General features: G+C 42.5%; 1 protein-coding gene across 1 annotated transcript in view; it reads left to right on the plus strand.

Moving 5' to 3' along the window:
• Positions 1-22,226, plus strand: part of UTP18 (UTP18 small subunit processome component) — a 972,748-nt gene that overhangs the window by 773,780 nt on the left and 176,742 nt on the right. The window contains exon 8 of the mRNA XM_044084934.1: positions 13,227-13,350. Within this exon, the coding sequence (XP_043940869.1) occupies positions 13,227-13,350 (124 nt within the window). The remainder of the gene's footprint in view (positions 1-13,226; positions 13,351-22,226) is intronic.

The following is a 22,226-nucleotide window of genomic DNA, read 5'->3' on the forward strand; positions in this document are numbered from 1 at the left end:
TTTAAGCTTCTGGGATGCCTGCTCACCTGCTGTGGTCCACACTACCTTATCTGGCCTGTTTTTCCATGTCAGGTCTGTGAGGGGGAGCAGCTATGGTACTATAACTGAAGACTAACTTTCTGTAGTACCCTGCTGTCCCTAAGAATGCCCTCACCTGCTTTTTGGTAATACGTGCAGGCCATGCCTGAATGGCTTCCACTTTGGCTGGTTATGGCCTGATCTGACCACTCTCCACTTTGTCCCAGGTAGGAGACCTGTGCCATACCCACCTGACATTTGCTGGACTTAATGGTCAATCCTGCCCCCGTCATCTTCCCAGCACCTCCCTGAGATGCTGAAGGTGCTCTTGACAGGAATGGCTGTAGATGGCAATATCATCTCGGTAAGCAAGGGCAAACCCTCCTACTCCTGCTAGGATATGATCTGCCAGCCTCTAGAAAGTCGCTGGGGCATTTTTCATCCCAAAGGGCATCTTTGTGAACTCATACAAGCCAGAAAGATTCACAAAGGCTGATCTCTCTCTAGCACTGGGAGTCAAGGGCAACTGCCAGTAACCCTTGGTAAGATCAGCAGTTGTAAAATACTTAGCCCCACCCAGCTGCTCTATGGCTTCGTCTGTCCTAGGCATGGGGTAAGCATCTGACTCTGTGTGACTATTTAATTTCCTGTAGTCCACACAAAACCTGGTGCTGCCATCCTTCTTTGGCACCAGCACCACTGGGGAGGCCCAGAAACTGGACTTCTGAATTACCCCTAGTTCCAACATTTCCTGTATCTTCTCCCTCCAAGTATGCTTGACTCTCTCAGACACCCTGTAAGGGGCCTGCCTAATAGGCCTTTAGGGTCCTGATCCACTTGGTGCTGCATAGGTGGGTGCATCCTGGTTTCCCAGTGAACATGCCCCCAAACTCCTTTAACACTGCTCAGATTTCTCAAACCTGGGTAGGAGATAGCTGCTGGGATATTGCTACCCCTTCCACTGAGGTGTCCATCCGAGCCTCACTGAGGAGATCAATCCCCAGATCTCCCTCCGACTCCTCCAGCAGTCCACTGCAAATACTCAGCACAAGGGCCTCCCTATCATGGTAAGGTTTCATCATGTTAACATGTTACAATTTGTGCTCCTGCCTAGCAGTCTACCATGTAGTTAACATCACTGACCTTCCTTACTACCTTGTAGGGTCCCTCCCATGCTGCCTGCATCTTGATGTGTCTGACAGGAATGAGAACCATTACCTGCTGCCCTACAGCATACAGTCTAGTTCGAGCATTCATGTCATACGAGACCTTTTTCTGCTGTTGGGCTTCTGCCAGGTTCTTCTGGGCCAAGCTCATGAGTTCCCTGGCCTTGTCCTGAGGTTTAGGACATATGCCACAACAGACTCCTTGTGGGAGTCACACTCACCCTCCCACTCATCTCGAATTACGTCTAGAGGCCCTCTTGCCCTATGCCCATACAGCAGCTCAAAGGGTGAAAAAACTGTGGAGTCTTGGGGAACCTCTTTGTAAGCAAACAGATGGAGCAAATATTTGTCCCACTCCCTCTTAAACTGGTCTGCAAATGCCCATAGCATGGACTTGAGTGTTGAGTTTGACCTGTCAACAAGACCATTAGTATGGGGATGGTAGGGGGTGGTCTTTAGGTGCTTCACCCCATAGTACTTCCACAGTCAAGCCAGCGGGTCTGACATGAAATTGGCACCTCTGTTACTACTTCTTTTGGGAAACCTACCTTGCTGAAAATCTCTAACAAAGCATTTGCCACCTTTTCTGCCTCAGTGGAGGACAAAGCCACTGCCTCAGTGTGTCTTGTAGCATAATCAACTACTGCTAGGATATACTTTTTCCCCTGTGGAACTGCAGGTATTACCGAGGCCCCACAATATTCATAGCTACCCTCTGAAATGACTCCTCAATCACAGGCAAAGGCATCAAAAGAGCTTTCACCTTATCTCCTTCCTTGCCTACCTTTTGGTATTGCTCACAGGTCCTGCAGTACCCTGTTACATCTCTGGAAATTCCAGGCCAATAGAAGTTCTGCATAATACATCTCTTTGTATGTTTTATGCCCGTATGACCTGCAAAGGTAATATTATGGGCTATGGTTAGAAGTGCCAGTCAGTAGGCTCTAGGCACTACCAACTGCTGTATTTTCTTACCCTCTAGCCCTCCCTCAGGGGTCCACTCTCTATACAGTAACCTTTCATCCCAGTGTATAGATTCCCCCTTCCCTTGAGAATCAGGTGCCTCACTAGCTACCTGCCTCAGGCCTTGTAATGTAGAGTCTGAGAGCCGAGCCTGTTTCAACTCTCGCTTTGTAACCCTTCCCAGCTCCCCTTCCACAGGAAGTCTGGCATCCTCTGACAGCGGTGCCTCACTGTCAGCCTGGGTACTGCTACTCACCTCTGCCCTCACAGTCACTCTGTCCAAGGGAACATCAGTACCCACAAGCAGCTGTGGCTCACCTTCAGTCTCCCTGCTACAGGGTAGCTCCCTCCCTGAAGTAACCTCCTCACCAGTCCTGGCTGCAGGTGTGCAGTCTGTCTGCATCTCTCTCAGGCTACCAGACCCACATGCTTGTCTCCAAGCCTGACTACGGGTAAATGCATGAGCACATGGTACTGCATTATCAAAATCATCCCCTATCAGGACATCTGCAGAGATATCCTCAAACACACCTACTTGCTGGCTTCCTTTTCCAGCTTCCCAGTTAAGGTGAACCCTAGCCAAAGGTATTTGGAATGGGGTCCGGCCTAAAGCTCTGACTGGAGTACACTGCCCAGGAAAGTAGTGCTCCTCTGTAACCATTGCAGGCTTCACAATGGTTATGTCAGAGGCTGTGTCTCTCTAAGCAATGGTCTCTTTGCTATTCACTATGATAGGGTATAACCTCTTGTGGTAGTTGGTACCCTTGTTGTCTCAAGAAAACCTACTGTTGGCATTTTGTCATTCCCACTTACTGGCTCTCCCACCCTTTGTTTCTCACATTGCCTCCATGGACTTCTGTATGCCACATAGCCCCACTGGTTGCATTTAAAACATTTCAACCTAGGTCATGGATGTATACCTGGACTAGTGGCTTGCCCTGCTACTGGCAGATTCTGTTGGGGCAGTCTGGGCTGCCCACCATGGGTTCACTTAGACCCATGAGCAGCACTGGGTGTCCCTTTCCTGTGTAGTGATGCCCTGCTTGCTAGGTATAGGTCTGCCTTCTTCCCCAACTCATCTAGAGTAGAGCATTGTCTGTCAGTTAACCAGATCCTCATGTCCTCAGGCAAAGTGCTAAGGGCTTGTTCCCTCACCAAAAGGTCTGCCAGCCCTTCAAAAATGGTAACCTGACATCCACTCACCCACCTATGAAAATAAGTGCTTAGTTCAGCAACATATTCACACACACTTTCATCTGCCTTGCATCTATGCTCACAAAATCTTTTCCTATAAGCTTCGGGTGTTAGCTTAAAAAATTTTAGCAAACAATTCTTTACAACATTATAGTTTAAAAAAATCATGATCAGATAGCATGGACAACACAGTTACAGTTTTAGCATGGAGTATAAGGGGGTCAGGAACCGTACCCAGAGCCTTTGGTCAACATCATGCTGTTTACATACCCTCTCAAACATATGAATGAAACTATCAAAATTATTCCCCTCTGTAAACTGCGGAAGAAATTTACTAATCTTTTGTACTTCTGGGGTCCAGTTACTCCTTTTCCCATTACCTCCATGACTCAGGCGAAGCGTCAGCATCTCCTTTTCATGTTGCCTTTGCCTCTCCTTCTCCTCTGCTTCCAGGCATAGCAGTTTCTCATTCTCCTCAGCCTGTAGAGGTTGCAGTTTCTCATTTTCCTCAATCTCTCTGCTGCTTCTATTTTCAAATGCTTGGCCTCCAACTCAAATCTCTTTAGCTCCAGATGGATTTTTAAGTACTCTGTAGAAAGGTTGTGCTGTTCATTCTCTGAGTGTTGTTCATCTCCATGATCAGTCTGATCATCTTCCTAGCTGCTGTTCTCTGCTGTAGCTGTGGCCAAAGCTGCAATCATGTCTGCTTTAGTCAGGTTTCCATGCACCAGTCCTTTAGCCTGACACATCTCAGCCAAGTGGCTCCTTGTCAGCTTACCATACTCCTCTGCTGACATGCTTGCCTGCTCTCCCTGACCAATTAAGCTAACAAAACAAATAAAACATTTGTGATCTGATCTCTAAATGTTCACTGCATGGCTGATAAAAAATTTCAGTGATCACTGTTCACAAACTACAGGAATTTACTAGCCACACCACTACAAGCCAATTGATATGTGATGTGACTATCTCACCACTATCAAACAATTGATATTTGATGTGGATATCCCACTACTGCCAAACAGTTAATATGTGACACCCGTGCACTGACCCAGTAATCAAGGAGCCTCAATCCTCACCACTAGCATGAGTGAGGGGCGTCCACATTGGAAGGATAACAAGTACACACACAGTAAAGTACAATTTCCCTTAAGATCACACAGAGATCACAGTCAGTCTGGGGCTGGTTTCTCCCTTTCTCTCCAGATCCCCAATAAGACTCCCCACTGGCACAGCTATAGGGTTCAGATCTCAGCAAAGTAGTCAAGCCAAAATGTCCAGTACCCTTTCTGCCTGACCAATGTTTCATGTCCCTGCCCAAGTAGCTGACACACACAACAGACACTTTGAGATTTGATTTATATACAAACATACAGACACTGCTGGGGAAAGCTGACACAGGTTTACTAGCTCTTCCCCCTTCTGCCCAGGCTATAAGGTAGTAATCCACTTCCAACAACTACTCTTATCACCTGCCATAAAGGCCCTTACCAAAGGGTGTCCAATTCTACTGTGTAATGTTACTGTTATCCAAATAGTAAATGTGGCCAAACTTTGAAGGCTATTCTAGAATGGCTTGTACAGTATCACCAAATACATGCAAGTACTCTATGAGCTTAAGTTATCTCTACACAAAACATCCACAGTTAAAAGGTTTAAAATATTTAATAAATAATAAAAACACAAGACAATACTCCTCAATTCAACACAATGACAATAGAGAGTTCAGAAATCACAGGAAATACTTTAAAACAACATTGTAGGACAGTCTGACATAAATATAGAAAACAGCTAGACTAATCTTACCATTTCATTTTATCTCTAAGAGAAATCACTGTACCTAAATATCTTACTTACAGAGCAACCAAATATAGATGAGAAATGCTGGTGAGTTGTTGTCCGCTTCAGAGCAAAATGCAATACTTTCTTCCTGAGATAGCCTTTAAATTTATAATACACATTACTGCTGAATCATTACAGATTACATCGTTCTTGTCACTTCTCTGATTTAGTTCCCAGGCTAACAGAACTCAAAATTTAACATGTCTTTTTGATTTGCACTTGCCAGGAAGCCACAGCAACAAAAGACACTTTACATGTAAAACCTAGTAATTATCTCTGTCTTAGGACAATAGAAAGAATTTCTAGCTGCAGACATCCTGTTCCTAGCTTAAGATTACACACAGTTGTAAAGTCCTTTACTTATCAGCTTTCTTCCGGCAGGTGCACTGTGGTTACATTTTTGAAGCTCAGAAAGAAACACAGTTTTCTTACATTTGTCAAACAAGTCTGTGGGTCATATTAATATTTATAAGGACATCGAATTATTTACAAAATTCTGTCTAGCTAGGCTGGCAGCCTTCACAGTCACATTTTCAAAAGTCTTCATTTTGTTAAATATTTCTGGTCATACCTTTAATATACACATCTGATAATGACCATACATTTTCACTTACATTTTTTATTTTGATTATCAGCATTACATAATAGCATACAATGTGCTACCTTTTTCTTTTCTTCTAAAGATAAAGATATAGCCAATCAGTGTATGGATGATTGTTACATAGGTCTGCCTTTTTCTCATGCCTAAATAGCTGGTTGATGGTAACCCCCACCCAGGAGGCTGTAAATATAATCTTGGCTTAGGCTTGGCCATTACTGTAGTTGCTTTAACTTAAGTTTTTCTTGCCCTAATTTCAGTGAATTTCATTTGTGATAGAATGCTGGATAACCTTTACTTCTGCTTTTTCTCTTTCCTCTTTGTAAATGGCTGAAGATTCCTGTGAGATATCTTAGAGTTGTATAGTGGAGCACACTCTGCTGCACTTTTTGTGGTTGATGTCATATACTGTAAACACTGTGTTACTAATTTCCTTTCATAAGGGGGAGATGCATTGCACATTCTACTGTCAGTAGATTCAGGGCTGTCATTCCTTTTCAGATTTTCTGCTACTGTCACTCTTTTGTCACCACTTCATAGCGTAGTGGATATGTTCCACAATCTTGGATGTAGTTTTTCTTGTCCTTTGAATTGCAGTGCTTTTCTGACTGATGCATGGGTGTGGTAGTGGTATTTTCATTTCAATGAGTCCCTCTTCCAGCAGGCATGGGGCTGCATTGAGATGTATTCTTTTATAAACCTTGCAGACTTGAGGGTGGTGCTGTTAGACTTGCACACAGCAGAAACCTTAGTGAAGTCCTAACCCTTTTGACAAGGTTTGGCCACTGAGGGTACCCTTTCTAATATCTGCTGTTGAGAAACCATGCAAATTCAGCAGAGGGCCACTAAGACACTCCAAATGTCAAGCAACATGATATCTTTGCAAGCAGGATCAGAGCAGTCTTCCTGAGGCAGGACACTTCAGGGTTTGGTCCTTTCCAAGAGCTGGATGAATACAGAGTCTGTGCTTATAGGCTCATATGAGGTTACTAGGTTGTTTACCCTAGGGCCTTTATAAGCCTAACCATGTTATACCCTTGTTCCCTTATTGACCAAGTCATATGGTCTGTATTTGCAATACGAGTCTATGATCAGCACCGACTACCCTTATCCAAGAAAGACACAGGTGACACCTCTGGGGTAAATGTAGGTCTCCCATCCTGTTGTCTAATTTGCGCTTAAATATGGTCATTGAGGAGCTCTCTTTTATGTGAATTGGGAGTTTGTTCCAGAGGAGTGGCAATCTCAGGGGGCACATCTGTCTCTCTTCCATGTCTTGTTGATGTCGCAAGCTTGATTAAGATCTGTAGAGTGAGTGAATCTTGTCCCAGATGTGCAGCATTTCCATTAGAGCAGGGTCCGAGACTGCTCTGTAGGCCAGGAGTAAGTCACTTTTTTGGCAGCCTATAAGATAAAGATATAGCAGGATGAGAGTGTAAGGGTGAGCAGTGGTTGGATGTATCCTATACTGGTTTGAACAAATCATTGTACCCCCCCCCCCCATACACACACAAACACTTCCCATTGATTTCTCATCTGCAAGTGAAATTCCTGACAGAGTAAAGAAAGCTATTTCTCTTAACTTAGATGTGCCTAATATGTGGCCTGTTGTCCTTCTCAGTGACATGTTGGGACTTTGCTTTGTGGTAGTACAGCTGAGTGTGCCTCTGTTGATTGCAGCATTAGTTCATTAGTTCATTTTGCTCCACAAGAATTTCTAAGATACATTGTGAAGGTTCTGGATTTTTTTTTATAAACCATAGAGTGGACTACCCTGTGGAACAAAGTGAACCAAGAAGAACCCCTTCATTTACAATGAGCTTGACAGTTTAGTTGATTTGATAGATGCATTTGATTTGCTTTTCAGTCATTCTACTTGCAAGGTCTATGTTTCAGTCATCTCAACATGCAGTTTAATAAATGGCAGAACTGTGGCCCAACACATGCTTTTAAAGGAATTTCTGAAAGAAGGGTATCCTCCACCTACATTCTCATGTGAGAAACCAGTCTCATCTTGGGACCTGGGCCTTAAAGGGAGTATGCTTGCCTGTATCTTTTGAGTTAGGTGGATCAGTAGGTCTGATGTTTGTGCCCTGGAGGACATTATTCTTATTAATATTTACCTCCAACAGATGCATTTTAAGATACAAGCTCTCATTTGTTTGGAGCCTTACTTCATGTTTCACAAAGATTAGGACTTCATGCTGACTAGTCCTTGCTTCTTGTCTAAGGCATTGTTAGAGGTGTCAGAAAATATATTTGTTCATGTGTATTTTGTCCAGGGGGTTGAAAGTAAAGATGAGCCATGTCCTGTTTATCTGGATATTTGTTGCTATTAGTTGTTTTAAAGCTTTTTGGTTTCCAAAGTTCAGTAAGACAGTACAGGTTTTAGCAGTTGTCAAGCAGACCCTGTTCAAAAGAACAGACATTTGCAATACCTTCTTTCCTGTTACTAGAACTCTACTAGGCCATAGACAAGTAGTTTCAACAGTCATTCTGCTGTGTTTATTGTAGCATTTTCTTTTAAAAGAAAACTTCTCCATGATGGACATCTGTGCCAGGACATATGGCTAAACAGCAAAGACGCATTAATTAAAGCAGTTTGTCATGTGCTGCTGACTGTAACAAAAAGCACTTTTTGTCTCAGAACTATATGGTTAAGGACCCCTTTTTCCATTTTCTTGCAATATTAAATAGCTCTGTTTTAACCAAATATAGGAATTGATGAAACTAGTTTTATTTATTAGTTTATTTTATGCATTTGTTGACCAGATGAGCCCAGTAGACACATGAGTCTCTTTTAAGGGGTGACCATGTAGCACTGTGTAGTAAATGACTTGCTGAAAGTCACCAAGTAGGCAAATGAAGGTGGAAGGATTCAAACCCTGAACGGCATGAAGCAGCCCATTAACATCTAAACTTCTGTGCAAACTGTCAGACAGGCAATCAAAGATTTCTATTTCATTGGGTAAGGCTTGATAGACAGCAGAGATTTTTTGTCACTAACCCTCCCTTCCTTTGGAGCTATCATACAGGCAGACATCAGGGGTTTTGTGATTAAGACTCTAACCCCACCATGTGGTGACTGATGCAAGTACCTGCATCACTGAAAGAATGTTGTGCGCCTTCCCTTGGTACATCTCTGCTCCCAGTCCTACTTTTGCTTGCTGAAATCAAGGGCTTAGGGTAAAACCTACATCCTTTGGGAAACTTGGCTGATCAGGTCTAACATTTTCCTCCCCAAGGATGGGCAGGCTAGGGTGAGCTACTTCCTTTCATCCTCTCCTGCCTTGCTGTTTAAGTAGTCATGCCATTAGTCAAAGTTGGGATGTGTGAGGTCGTAGACCGGGGCTTCAAACCATGCATGCCACTGTACCAGGTTTCAGTGCATAGTTAATGATTTTATTTTATTAAATGGATAAGTGAACTTGTCAGATGACTCATTTCATCCATTACCTGGGCCATTTAGGCAAACACATTGAATAAAACAAGCACTAAACTCTAGACAATACAAGTATAAAGTACTGCAAACATGAGAATGTAAGTTATCAGTAATAGGCATCTGAATGTGAACATAGTTACACGTGTAAAGAAGACAACAAACAGCAAGTTATAAACTTCACAACTGCACAATAACATGTAAAATACAGCAGTTTTACCCAGTGCGTATGTACAGTATGTTAACATTAGCCGTACAAGACTGACGCCTTGGGGATATTAGCTTCTGGAAAGTTTGATGTCAAAAGAAGCACAGTCAAAGGGATTCACATCACTTTGTAGCAGGTTTGGATAGTTGAAACATTTTGAAAATAGTGTATTGTTTAGATATTCAACTTTCTTGGTATACTTGGACCTGCCCTAAGTTGAAAAACTACACTTTCTCTGTGTCTTAGAATTACAAATGGTTATATACACGTCTGTAAGCAGAATAATATGACATATCAATACCTGAATTTAATTTTTGTACAACACTTTAAATGGAAAAAATAATATATATTGAAATTTAAGATAAATTATGTTGTATTATGTAATTTAAGTTAAGCAAACAGTATATATTATATGCACATATGCATATTCATATATGCTTATAGTGTGTACATTTAAGCCTGTAATAGGAGTAAGGAAGTCAAATTCTGTATAAATATATGCTAAAAATAGGTTAATATGGTGTCTGATTATCTGGTATCTCTAAAGCAGGTGTATTTGTATTAATTTCCTAGGTTAGATTTTAGTTTTTCATGAATTTTATCATGTCATTGATTTGATTAATGTTTTGGGAAATGGTATTCATATAGGTAGGTGCTATGTTTGGAAAGTTTTTTTTTTTTTTCCCAGTAGTAACCAGTTTGTATAGGGGGGTCTCCTTAGAGTAAAATTTCTGAAGGTAGTTTCTTAACTTTGTTTACTATTAAGAAGTATTAGGACAGTGATCACTTTGAATGTTGGGGAGTATCTGTACAGTGCATGGATTGTCTGGTTTGTTTGTTTGCTTGTTAAAATGCTGTCCACCAGGAAGGAATATTTGGTGAGTGAGTTTGATCTAGTCCCTTCTATATCTAAATTGGTGATAAGCAGAGGTAAACCTAGAGAGCTGTTTTTGTGCTGCCTCTGCCAGTTGATGTTAAAGTCACCTTGAATAGTAGTCTTGATGTGTTTCAGGTATTTGGTAAAGTGCTTGAGAACAATATCAGTGGTTTTGATTCATTGGTTAGTACTAGGCTAACTGCCCTTGCGAACCATTTTAAGCCTAGCAAATTATCCCTTGTGAGACTCAAACCCTGCACCTTGGGTTTGTAAGTCAAACACCTTAACCATTAGGCCACCCTCCTAGAGAACAGCTATAAATGTTTTGGGTGAGATCCTTGGAGTACTTGTAGCAATAATTAGCTGGGACCTTTGCTAGAGGTAGTGTTGGCCTTGGTCATTGAGTTTTGGATTTGCAGCTACTTCTTTGCTTATAAGAACAGCTACTCTTCCCTCTTGCTTTTGTCTTTGAATAAAGGTGCATTTTTATTGAAAGGTGAAAGAGACTAGAATAATCCTTGAATCACATTTTAGTTGAAACCATTATTTTGCTGTGGGTAGAGTCAGTCCAAAGTTCTGTTTTGGCCGTTTGCTGTTAGGGTTGTGCGATTTTGTATAGTCCTTTAAAATGGAGAAGGGCATGCAGTGGTTGGGGAGGGGGATAAAATTTAATTTTATGTTAACAGCTTGAAGAATGGCTAATAAAACTAGAATTGCAACTAGTATGGGGCAAATAGGCATGCTGTTAGAAGTGCTTTGACTGACAAAAGTTTAGTAGCATGGATGTAGGGTGTTTATTTTTAGAGGTATCAAATATAATCAAGTAGTTAACCCACCTGGTAGACAAGCTAATGTGGCCAATGGTGGTTCATTATGCTGATCTTTATCAATTAGGTATGGACATGGACACTGTGTAGTTTGTGTAAAATCTTGTTGAGATAAATATTAGTAGACAAAATTGTGGTAAAATTATCTTGGGGCTAAGTAGTAAAAATGTCTGTTGTTTAGGTGGTTGCTGTTTGAATTTTTGTACTTTTTAAATGGTGCTTGTAGTGAAAGTGCTTTGCTTTCTATGGTATAGGAAGGAAGTGACATTATTACAGGGGAGACTGTTAAAGTGGGAGGATTAGTGTATATAAGTGATAGCAGGTAGGCAAGAATAGTTTCACTTCATTGGTGCAGAAAGCATGAGAAATGTACTGAGATATCTTGCAAACATATTAGGTTGGGTCTTCACTGTAGGACACAAACCTTCTTTGGCACTTTGGTGCTTCAGGATTGTGCCATTTGAATGCTTTATTTCTGTTAAACTCCTGTTCCCGTATTTATTGTGAGCTTTGAGGTTGCTGCTTGGTATTCTTCCCAGGCACCAGTCCACTACAAGCCATTACAGTGAATTTTACCCTCCCTTCATTCACCTGATATGTGGAGCTATTCAGCTGTGGCACTTAAAAGAAGATTCTGTTGTAAAAGTTGCCAGGTAATAATTTATAACTTTGTCCTAATTGTGATTGTTTGCATATATTCCCTGTTGCTTAAAATGGAGGTCAGGAGCTGGATTTTTTTTGAGTAGGCATGCTTTTACCTAGTGTAGAAGTGCCCTGGCCTGAGTTAAGGGGCAGTATGTGTACTCAGAGCACATGAGCTTAAGACTGAAGGAACTATCTGCTGAAAGGGCACCATGTAGAAATACCGTATGTCCTCCCACTGCAGAGGGATCTTCTGTGATAAACTCTTAAGAGGAATACTACTTTTAGTGGTTCACTAATGGTGTGCAGTCTCTGTGATTTTTCCAGTTTGTAAGACTAATCTTACAGAAATTTGCTAGTGACGTTACAGGACTCCACTTCTGGATGACCAATCTCAAAGCTGGCACTTTGTAGATGGAATGCATCATTTGCTGACTCTGTAGGTCAGGTTGGTATGCCGAAAATATATGCTCATTTCATTTCATTGGTGTGGTTGCTATGTCACAAGCATTCACTAGTGCCCTGTCTGAGGAAGAAGCTGTGTTTGGGAAGGTTTTTTTTCTAGTTTATAGATGTTAGTCTACTGGAGTGCCACTTGGAAATTGGGAATTAACTTTCAACACTGTATCAGCTTAATCATACTTGATCCCACCCCCCCGTAGTTAGTTTTTTTCCCTTACTTGCTGGTGCACTGCTTAGTGTCAAACTGTAAATGCCATCCAAAACCCTAGAAAATGAAGTTGATTCACCCTGCTCTAAGGATACTTTTATTTTCAGTCATGAAGCGCTGATTCTACCTTTTCTGCCAAATTAGACTTGAGGCTGGCTTCTAGTGGAATCTGATTTTAGAATGTGTGATTAAATAGCAAAGCAACTAATTACTACTAATTTCAGTGAAAACTGTTAGTTAACAGCATAGACCACCTACTTAAAAAAGCAGCATTTTTGCAAGGGTAAATCCCCTGCATCTCTAAATATTCCAACTCTGACACTGCTCAACTTTGAGAGTAAGGACAGAATTCCTTATTTCACTTTTCTGCAATTTTGCTGTTAACTAACATGGGAATAAAAAAAATAGTTTCCTTTCTACCATTTTGAGGGACAGGACACAATTAGATGCATGTTTGGATGAATTCAAGACATTGATGTTTTACTTAGCTTTTTTGATAGAAAATGATTGCAACACCAGATCAATGCATGGATACGTGGCTTGCAATAACCTGCAACTATCTGCTGTGTTAACTGTTTCTTGAACTGTATGGGTTTATACTGTATACGAGTGATGTGATCACTGACATTTGGCTTTATCTAGAGCTGCAATCTTGGATTATTTCATGTTGTCTATCCCTTATTGTTCTATATGCATTATTAATGTATGCTGCAAGATGACTAAGTGTACAACTTTACTGTGTTAGCAACTTAGATATGATTTTTTTTTCTTTTTTATGGCAGATGAAGGTGAAGTTTATATTTGGGATGTGAAAAGTCGACGGTGTCTAAACCGATTTACAGATGAAGGTTGTTTGTGTGGGACAAGTATCACAGTATCCAAAAATGGGCAGTATGTGGCATGCGGGTAAGAGTGTTGCACGTTTATAAGTCTGCTCTTTTTTGGCAATTTGAAATCTCACTTAACACAGTTTAAGAAGAGTATCAGAAATTCACAAACCATGAAATGCATTCCAAAGAGAAAAGATCCACAAACAGTATTTTGCCATTCACTGGAGTTAGGCATTGGATGAAGGTGTTGGTCTCTTGTTTGAAAAGACAGCTTTAAATGCTTTGGTGATGCATTCAGATACAGAGGTTGGTAGTGCCCATCAGGCTAGCAAAATGTTTGACATTTATGCAACATCCAGCTTCTGACACTTGTTTTACATACTTTTCCCCTCCAATTTTATGCATATTGATTGCCAGAAAACATCACTTCTACATATCTTTTTGTTATTGCTATGAAAAAATAACCTGCTTTATCAGTGCTTTACTGTATAGTGTGTACTTGCTTTTATTAGGCTGTCCTGTTTTATTTCTTTGCCTGGATTAGTTAGATGAAAGAAGTCATGTTTCTAAGCACTAGGAAACCTGTAATAGGTTCATAGGTAAGTACTAGACTTGCTGCCCATGCGAGCCATTTTAAGCCTAGCCAGTTTGCCTTTTTATGCTTAAATGAACTTATCCCATTTGGTTTGTGATTGGGCTGATCAGTACCATGGTTAATAATTATTACCTCAAATGAGAATAACTGGGATCAAACCATAGATAATATGAAGACACCCATGCATGGGATAAAGCATTTAGGAGCTGTCTTTGTCAGTTTAGTAGTACAGGGTCAGTCCTGGTGTAAATTTTCTGTTTCCCATCCATATATGCAAGTTGCACTTGAATATGGACATGGGTGAACTTTGGTTTATGTGGCTGCAGAATCTGTTCCAGAGCAACAGTATCCTCTGTGAGATATATCTGTCCCTCTAAACTGTTTTGTTGATGTTGCAGAGGAGGTTTTGATCCCTAGACCAAATATTTCTCATGCCGCTTGACTTGCTGATGTGCAGTAAATCCATCAGTGTTGGTTTAGAAGATGCCTTGTATGCCAGGTACAGGTCACCTCTTAGCAGTCTGTAGTATATCGAGTGTAGTGACAGGGCTTTGAGTCAGTCTATGTAGGACATATTGTTTAGTCCTTGTATCCCTTTGGTATGGTATCTCTGTGGGTGTTCCAGTTGTTGCATGTGTCTGGACAGATACATGCCAAAGGGGACATTATATTCAGTGATTGGCCTAATGAGGGCTGAGTAAAGGATAACATTGACATCCCTAGATCTAGACACAATCTTTATAAGCTGTGCAATATAAAATAACTTTCTTACAACAAATGGACACATGGTCAAAAGTAAGGTCACTATCCACATAGGATGTCCTATTTCACTGTTGCAGTATTCATTAGATAGGGATCCCCTGCCAAGGGCAACCCAATGTCCAGTCATTGTACTTTGGTTGCTAAGGGTACACCATATGTCACATGTATGCTCCCCATGTACATTGTAGGGCATAAAGATGGAGGATGTACCATCCTCAGAACTATGCTACCAGCCAGAACGCCATCTTCAATTGCCGGTCTGAAGGCTCGTTTCATTTGCTTATATTTTTCTTTGTTTTTGTTGCTTGTGAGGTTCTTGTCATCCAGAAAGAGTAAATGGTAGTGCGAGAGACAGATTCCCCATCAGGATCATCACAAGCAGTGTTTATTTTGTCTAGGTGCTTTCCACGACCATACATCCTGCTCTATTTGCCAGGCTTTCATCCCAGAGACTCTGCATAGTCTGTTTTTGTCTTTGGCCATATATTTAGAAAAACATCTTAAGCTTATGGCAAAAGATGCCATGGAAGGAACTTCCCACTGCAAGAGTCAGCTGTCTGCAAAGAAGGTGGCCAAGAAAGCTAGGTCTGATTCTTTGGCTGTGCCATCTCCACCAGATGTTTCTGTCGAGGCTAGTGAAAGCCCAGAAGATTGTCGTATTCATCTGCTACAACTGCTTCAGAGGCCAGCATGGATCTGACTTTGCGCAAGTCTCTGGAGGCCTTGCAGACGTCTGCTTTGGATGTTCAGGGGGAACCGTGACTAATTATTACAGAAGGGCCTGGGTGTTCCACAAATTTTGTGTAGGGAGGAGGTACCGACTACAATTATAGAGTGTCGTATGGGGTCTGTGTCTTCTATGTTTTACAAGGCTGATGTCCCTTTAAAGAAGAAACTAAAAACTAAATATATTATTCCTGCTAAGGACCTCCGAGTGAATGGCAAAATTTCATTCAAGTTTTGTTTAATGCCCTTATGAGTTTGAGGCATCCTTGAGGAGTTTCTGTTCCAGATCCTCCTTGGTCTTCTACTCCTCTTAAGAGGCCTAAGGACCAAGATTTATTTGAGGAAGAGCAGGAATTCTTTGCCTATTCTTCCTAGATTCCTTCTCCCTTAGACTATGGTTCTGAAGAAGAGGCATCCACTATTCCTGACTCTTCTTTTGAGGAGGTTTCCTTTGGGGACACAATTTGTAGAATGAGGGAAGTTTTCAAATGGGATTGTGCCCAGGTTTCTGAGGTTCAGAAGAGGTATTACAAAGTCTTGCAAATGGACTCTTCTAGACCTTCTGCTGTTCCTGCTGTTATGGCTGCCTTGTTGGATGCCTTTTCTACTGTATCTCAGGCTCCTGATTCCCAGCCTCTTGTTCCCAAAAAAACTGATAGGTTTTATACGTGCCTGATGATTGTAAGTTCCTTTATAAGTGCCCATCTTCTGACCCTTCTGTGGTTTCTGTGGCATCTGACAAAGCTATCAGAGTTACTGTCTTCTTACAAAGTTGTTTCCTTCTGATAGAGACAACAGAACTTGGAAAGACTGGGTATGAAGTGACATACTTGGCTACCCTTGCTTTTAGGGCTGTCAGTTATCAGAAACATATGCCAAGGTGCATTTTCACTGCTCTTTCTCAAGCCTGTCAGGTTATTTCTGTCCTTCCTGACTCTGAGAAGACTTCTGATCTCCCTTGTTTGGGACTTCTTCTCAGGTGGCTCGCCATTTTGCCAAATGCAGTTATAATGCTGCAGATACTTCTTCTAGGGCTGCTACTTTTGGTTCTGTGCAGAGATTTTCCTGACTTCGGCTTCAACCTTTGCCTGATGATATTAAGGCTAAGTTGATGGATGCTCCTCTGGATCACAAGCATTTGTTTGGTGCTGCTGCTGCAGAATTGTTTAAGTCCCTACAGGGAAAGAGTAAGAACTTACAAGATCTAAAACGTCTCTTGTTTCTCCTGCACCTAAATTGCAAATGAATTACCCTAATAAGCTGGCCTTTGTTCATAGATGGTCTTGCTCAAAGGATGGTAGAAGGGCTTTTCCTTCCTATGGCTACCCAGACCCCTTTAGATGTTCATCGTGTTTCACTGTTGCAGTCCTTACAAAATAGGTCATCAGGTTCCCGGTAGCCCACAATCGACCAGAATACCTAAGTCCTTGGTATATGACATCAGCTGCCTTCGGTTTAGGCCTGATGTCAGGATGTCGGGTATAAAAGGAGGCAGCCAACGCCATTTCCTCTGTCTGTCTTGCCGCGGAGCCCAAAGCAGAAGCATTTTGCATGAGTGCCGGTAGGCCGAGTACCTTCTTTTTGTATTCCAACTGCTTAGTTGAAGACATCCTCAGATAAGTACCCCGTTGGGGACCCACTTTTCTTGCTTTAAAGAATGTCAGAGAAAGTTAATAACTGTCTTGCCTGTGGAAAACAGATTCTGCACCATGTTTTTCACTCCTATTGTGTTACTTGTTTGGGCCTTGAGCATGACATCCCTAATTGTGTTCTCTGTGCTTCTTTCAACCCACGTACTATACACCGTAGAGCTAGGATCTTGTTCAAGCATTTTGGAGTTTGGCCTAAGTTCGTTGGTATGGCGTCTTCTGGTCTCCTGACTTCAGATGTTCCTAAGAAGCGCAAGGATAAGGACCGCGACAGGCTTAGGGCCAAATTAGCCGATGACGTCCCTGTTAAGTTGGTTGTCGGCCCAGCGGTAGTCAGTGAGGCACTTTCTTTGCCCCTGCAATCTGCAGATGTTCAGCAGCAGGCGTCTGCGAAGACCTTTTCTGAGTCCTCCTTACCGCAGGCTTCCACTTCGTCTTCTGACCCTCTGCCAGTCGCTGCCTCTGATGGATCTAAAGCTGCTAAGCAGGTGCAGCTTCTGAGGCCTCTTTTCTCTACCCGGAGACCAGATCCAGACCGATGACCTTGATTCAGACTTTTGTGGTGGCTAGGCCTCCCGAGTCCCTCCGCTTTCTAGCAGGCCATCTAGCCGAAAATCTACTCCTAAGCAGGCGTCGGCCTCCCCTCAAATACCTCCGGCTCAGATGGTTAAAATGGCTAGTGATCTGTTGACCCTTATCAAGGGCTCTTAGCCACCTCCTTCTAAAAGGATTAGGGAATTATCCCCAGAAGCTTTCTCTGCCTCAGACTCTGAGGTTTCCAGCAACTCTGCTGATGAAGAGGGAAATTCTCCACTTTTTTCTGGTTTTGAGGATTCTGATGCAAAAGACTCCATCCCTTTTGCCTCCCTTCCAGAAGATTTTTCTTTTGGAGATACTCTGAATACTCTTAGGGAGCATTTCAAATGGGAAAGTCAGGACTACCCTCAGGCTAAGAAACGGATTAGGGAATTCTTGGATTTGCCACAGCATAAGCCTTTGGCTATCCCTCCAGTTTTGGAAGTTGTTGTTGATGTTTTCATGGAGAATTCTTTGACTCCTAATTCTGTTCCTCCTGCTCCCAGAAAGCCTGACCGGTATTATAGAGTTCCTGATTCTCATCAGTTCCTTTTCAAGAATCCTACTGCTGATCCAGAGATTATTTCTCGGGCCCTAAGGGTGTTAAAGCCATGGTTGCTAAAAATCCTGTTCCTTCTGACAGGGAATTTAGGGCCTTGGATAGATGGGGTAAAAAGGTTTAAACTTCTTCCACCCTGGCTATTAGGTCTGTTAACTGTCTTTTTCATATGCTTAAGTATCAGCAGCATACTTTGGAGGCTATTAAGACTAGAATTGCTGGTTTTCCTTCCCTGATGGAGAGTAAGGACATGCATGATTTACTGAATTCTGCCACTCTTGTCACAAAATATTCTCTGCATTGTAGTTTCGACATTTTGGAGGCTTCTTGCAGGGCAGTAGCCACTGGTTCTGTCATTAGAAGTCATGCTTGGCTCATCAAACAGCCCCTTTCTGAACCCGTCAAATCTAAATTACTGGATGTGCCTTTGCAGAAGAACAATCTTTTTGGTAGCAAAGCAGAAGAGGTGTTGAAAAAGTTGGTAGGATAAGGCCAAATCTATGCAAACTGTTAATGACTTTCTACAAGTTCAGCCTCCTCGTTTTAGTAGACATTACCCTTCTAAGAACTGGACTTTTCCTGACCCAAGTAAACAGAGTAGCACTAGGTCTAGGGGTTACAGGTCTTCTAGGGGACAGACGTCCACCCTTCAAAAGGCTAAGCACTGGCATGCTTCCTCTTCATAATCAGGGAGTTCTAAGCAAACTTCCCAAAGCAAGCATTCCCAGTGACTCCAGCCTTCCCCTGCCTGCCTGTGTGGACCCAAGGTTTCCTTTCGGAGGAAGGTTAGCCATGTTTGCAGAAGTCTGGTTCACCATCACAGATGACAAATGGGTGCTCAAAATAGTATCCCAAGGCTACAAGTTCTCCTTTCACACCTTCCCGGTCCACCAAAGATACCCAGATATCCCCCCAAATCAAAGGGCAGAAGCAGAAAAACAAGTTTCTTCTTTACTAAACCTGGGAGCAATAGAGCCAGTTCCTGCACTACAGATAGGCCAGGGTTTCAACTGAAGACTTTTCCTGGTTCCCAAAAAAGGGGGCACCTGGCACCCTATTCTGGATTTATCCATTGTAAACACATTTCTGGTTATTCCCAAATTCAAAATACTTACTCTTCAGCAGTTGCTGCCAATGCTGGCCAAGGATTCCTGGCTGGTGACTTTGGATCTCAAAGAAGCTTATCTGCACATCCCAGTAAGGGAAAGCTGCAGGCAGTTCCTTCACTTCAGGGCATGGAACAGGCACTTCTAATTATTTGCACTGCCCTTTGGCTTATCTACTGCTCCCAGAGTTTTTACCAAATGCCTGGCTCCAGTCATTGCTTTTTGCAGGCAAAGAAACATTCAAATTTACCCTTACTTGGACAATTGTCTTATTCAGGCAAACTCTCCAGAGCAACTTCTAAAGGGTTTGGATTTTGTAAAGAACCTTCTCATCTCTTTGGGCTACACCATCAACGAAAAGAAGTCAAAATTGGTACCCACCAGGGAGATTGTATTTCTGGGAGCAAGCTTGAACACATCTGCCCAGATGGTATTCCTCCCTCAGGAGAAACAAATGGATCTTTCGAATTACTTCAAAAATTTGGCAAGCATAACTCAGCTCTCTGCAAGGCAATTCCTGCAAGCCCTGGGATTCATGGCTTCATGTATTCTGATGATTCCATATGCCAGACTGCATATGAGGAAAATACAATGGTACCTCAAAAACCTTTGGTGTCAACACACTTAGGATTTGGACTTGATACTTCCTCTGATCCCCTGCCTGCAGATGGAGTTCCTTTAGTGGATGACTGCCTGTGCACAAAACAAAGGCCTGCCTTTCTGTCTACCTCCTGCCAGCCAGACTCTCACCACAGATGCCTCAAACTACTTTTAGGGAGCACATCTAGAGGGCAGATGCATTCAGGGGACTTGGAACTCTCAACAGGTTAATTTGCACATAAATCTGAAGGAATTTCCATCTCTCTCAACTTTTTGATTTAAAAGCCCCATTTGCACTTGTTTCCCCCTTTCCTGTAACTAGTTTAGTCCAGGTACAGATTCTTACTTTTAGCACTTGAATTTGCTTATTTGTGATCAGCACTTGTTCAGAACTTGTAAGCACTAAATAACCTACTAATTACTACAGCACTCAACCTTCCTCATTACCTGGAAGAAAACCGTTTTGGTATTTACTTTCCTCACTTGCTTAGAGAAAAAACAGCTCTTGTACTCACTTTCCTCACTTTTCAGGAGGAAAATAGTTTTTTATTGAGGCATGTCCAAGGGTCAACTCCCAGTGTTCTCTCCTGTCTATCTGATGAATCTGGGCATCTTGGGGCAATGTAGAAATTGCCTTATGTACACAGACAACCCTCTCCTCCTACCACCCAACACTACAACCTGTGAGAGATGCACTTATCTAGCCAAACTGGAGGTAAAGCTCTCTCCAATCAAGACTGAACTTGACAGTCAAGAGGACAAGGTAAACACTTGCACCACACCACACTCATCACATAGTCTTACTAAATCTACACCACCAAAATCCACACATAGAAACACAAAAACATTCACGGAGGCTCTCATTAGTAATCTGCTCAAGCAACAGAGACCTCCAAAGCAAAAATGCAAGCAAACTCCACCCCCCAGCACAACCCAAATGACACACAGCATGCAGACTCAGGGTGCCACTCAACCACAGCCAATAAGGCAAAACAACGTACCCAACACACTGGTCATAGGCGACTCTCTAGTCAGGCACACTGATGTCCCACTCACCAGGCAAAACAAGGAGAAGGTTACTGTCAGCTGCCTGTCAGGTGCCAGGATCCGCCACATAACCCACGCACTCGGGTCACTCCACAACAAGTGTAAATATGACTCTGTCATTGTCCATGTTGGTGTGTACGACCTGCGACGTACCTCCCTGGACTACATGAAAAGAGACATGGAAGAGCTCTCCGATCTTGTAGCCCAGGCAGGTATGACCCTAGCCTTGAGTAGCATTCTGCCATCACCCAGAATGATGCCGCAGTACAGGGACAAAATGATTGACTTCAACAATTGGCTAAGCTTCTGGTACCATTCTAAAGGGATCCAGTGTCTGTCTGCCTGGGATGACATGGTCAACAGACCACGATGCTTTGCCAGAGATGGCCTGCACTTGTCCCCCCTGGGATTCCGGATACTGGCTAAGGTTCTTGCCGCCTCTATAGTGCCTTTTTTAGGCAAGGTTCAAATGACAAATTCACCACTGTAACAGGAACAGGCAAGCAAAAACTGAGGGTGATGCTACTCAATGCTAGAAGTCTAAATCTCAAAATGTACTCACTTGAGGCACTCCTTAAAATGGAGAACATTGATATCTGTGCAGTGACTGAGACCTGGCTCAAGACTCCAGAGAGCATCCCTGCACTACCAGGCTATAACTCATACCACACTTTTCAGCCATGTAACCTGGGCCAGAACACCAAAGGCGGAGGTGTGTCCTTATTCATTAAGGATATCCACGCCTCCAGGCTAGTTGCTCAACATAATGCAGCCGAGGTTATCCAAGTGCAACTAACTCTGGGCAAAACTGCAATCCAAATTGTAGCTTGCTACAGATCCCCCACCATGCCCCAGGGTTCCCACTTCTCTTTTCTTGATGTACTGGAAAATATTACGGTTCCACCTAACACCCTAATAATGGGCAATTTCAACTGCTCCACCATTAACTGGGAAAACTACTCATGTACCAACTCCTTCGCTCAACGCTTTCTGGAATTCATAAACTCCAATGCCCTGGATCAACTTATCCACACCGCCACCAGGGGCAACAATATCCTGGATCTAGTCATTACCAATATGAGTGACCGGTGTTCCACACCTGAAGTCAGCGCCTCATTGGTCCGCTGCGACCATAAGCTAATTACCCTAGATATCCACATCCTGCCTCCACCCCCCATCAAGGAAACAATGGTAAAAAATTTCTCCAAAGCCAACTTCATGCTTCTTAAGACAGAAGTGGTGAACTTCATGACACCCATGCAGATGGACAATACAGTTACGACTACTGAATCTTACACGATTGCACTTTATAAGCACTTACATGAGTGCATG

The sequence above is a fragment of the Protopterus annectens genome, chromosome 10.part0 (assembly GCF_019279795.1).
Source record: "Protopterus annectens isolate FY-2018-M chromosome 10.part0, PAN1.0, whole genome shotgun sequence".
Lineage (NCBI taxonomy): Eukaryota > Metazoa > Chordata > Ceratodontiformes > Protopteridae > Protopterus > Protopterus annectens.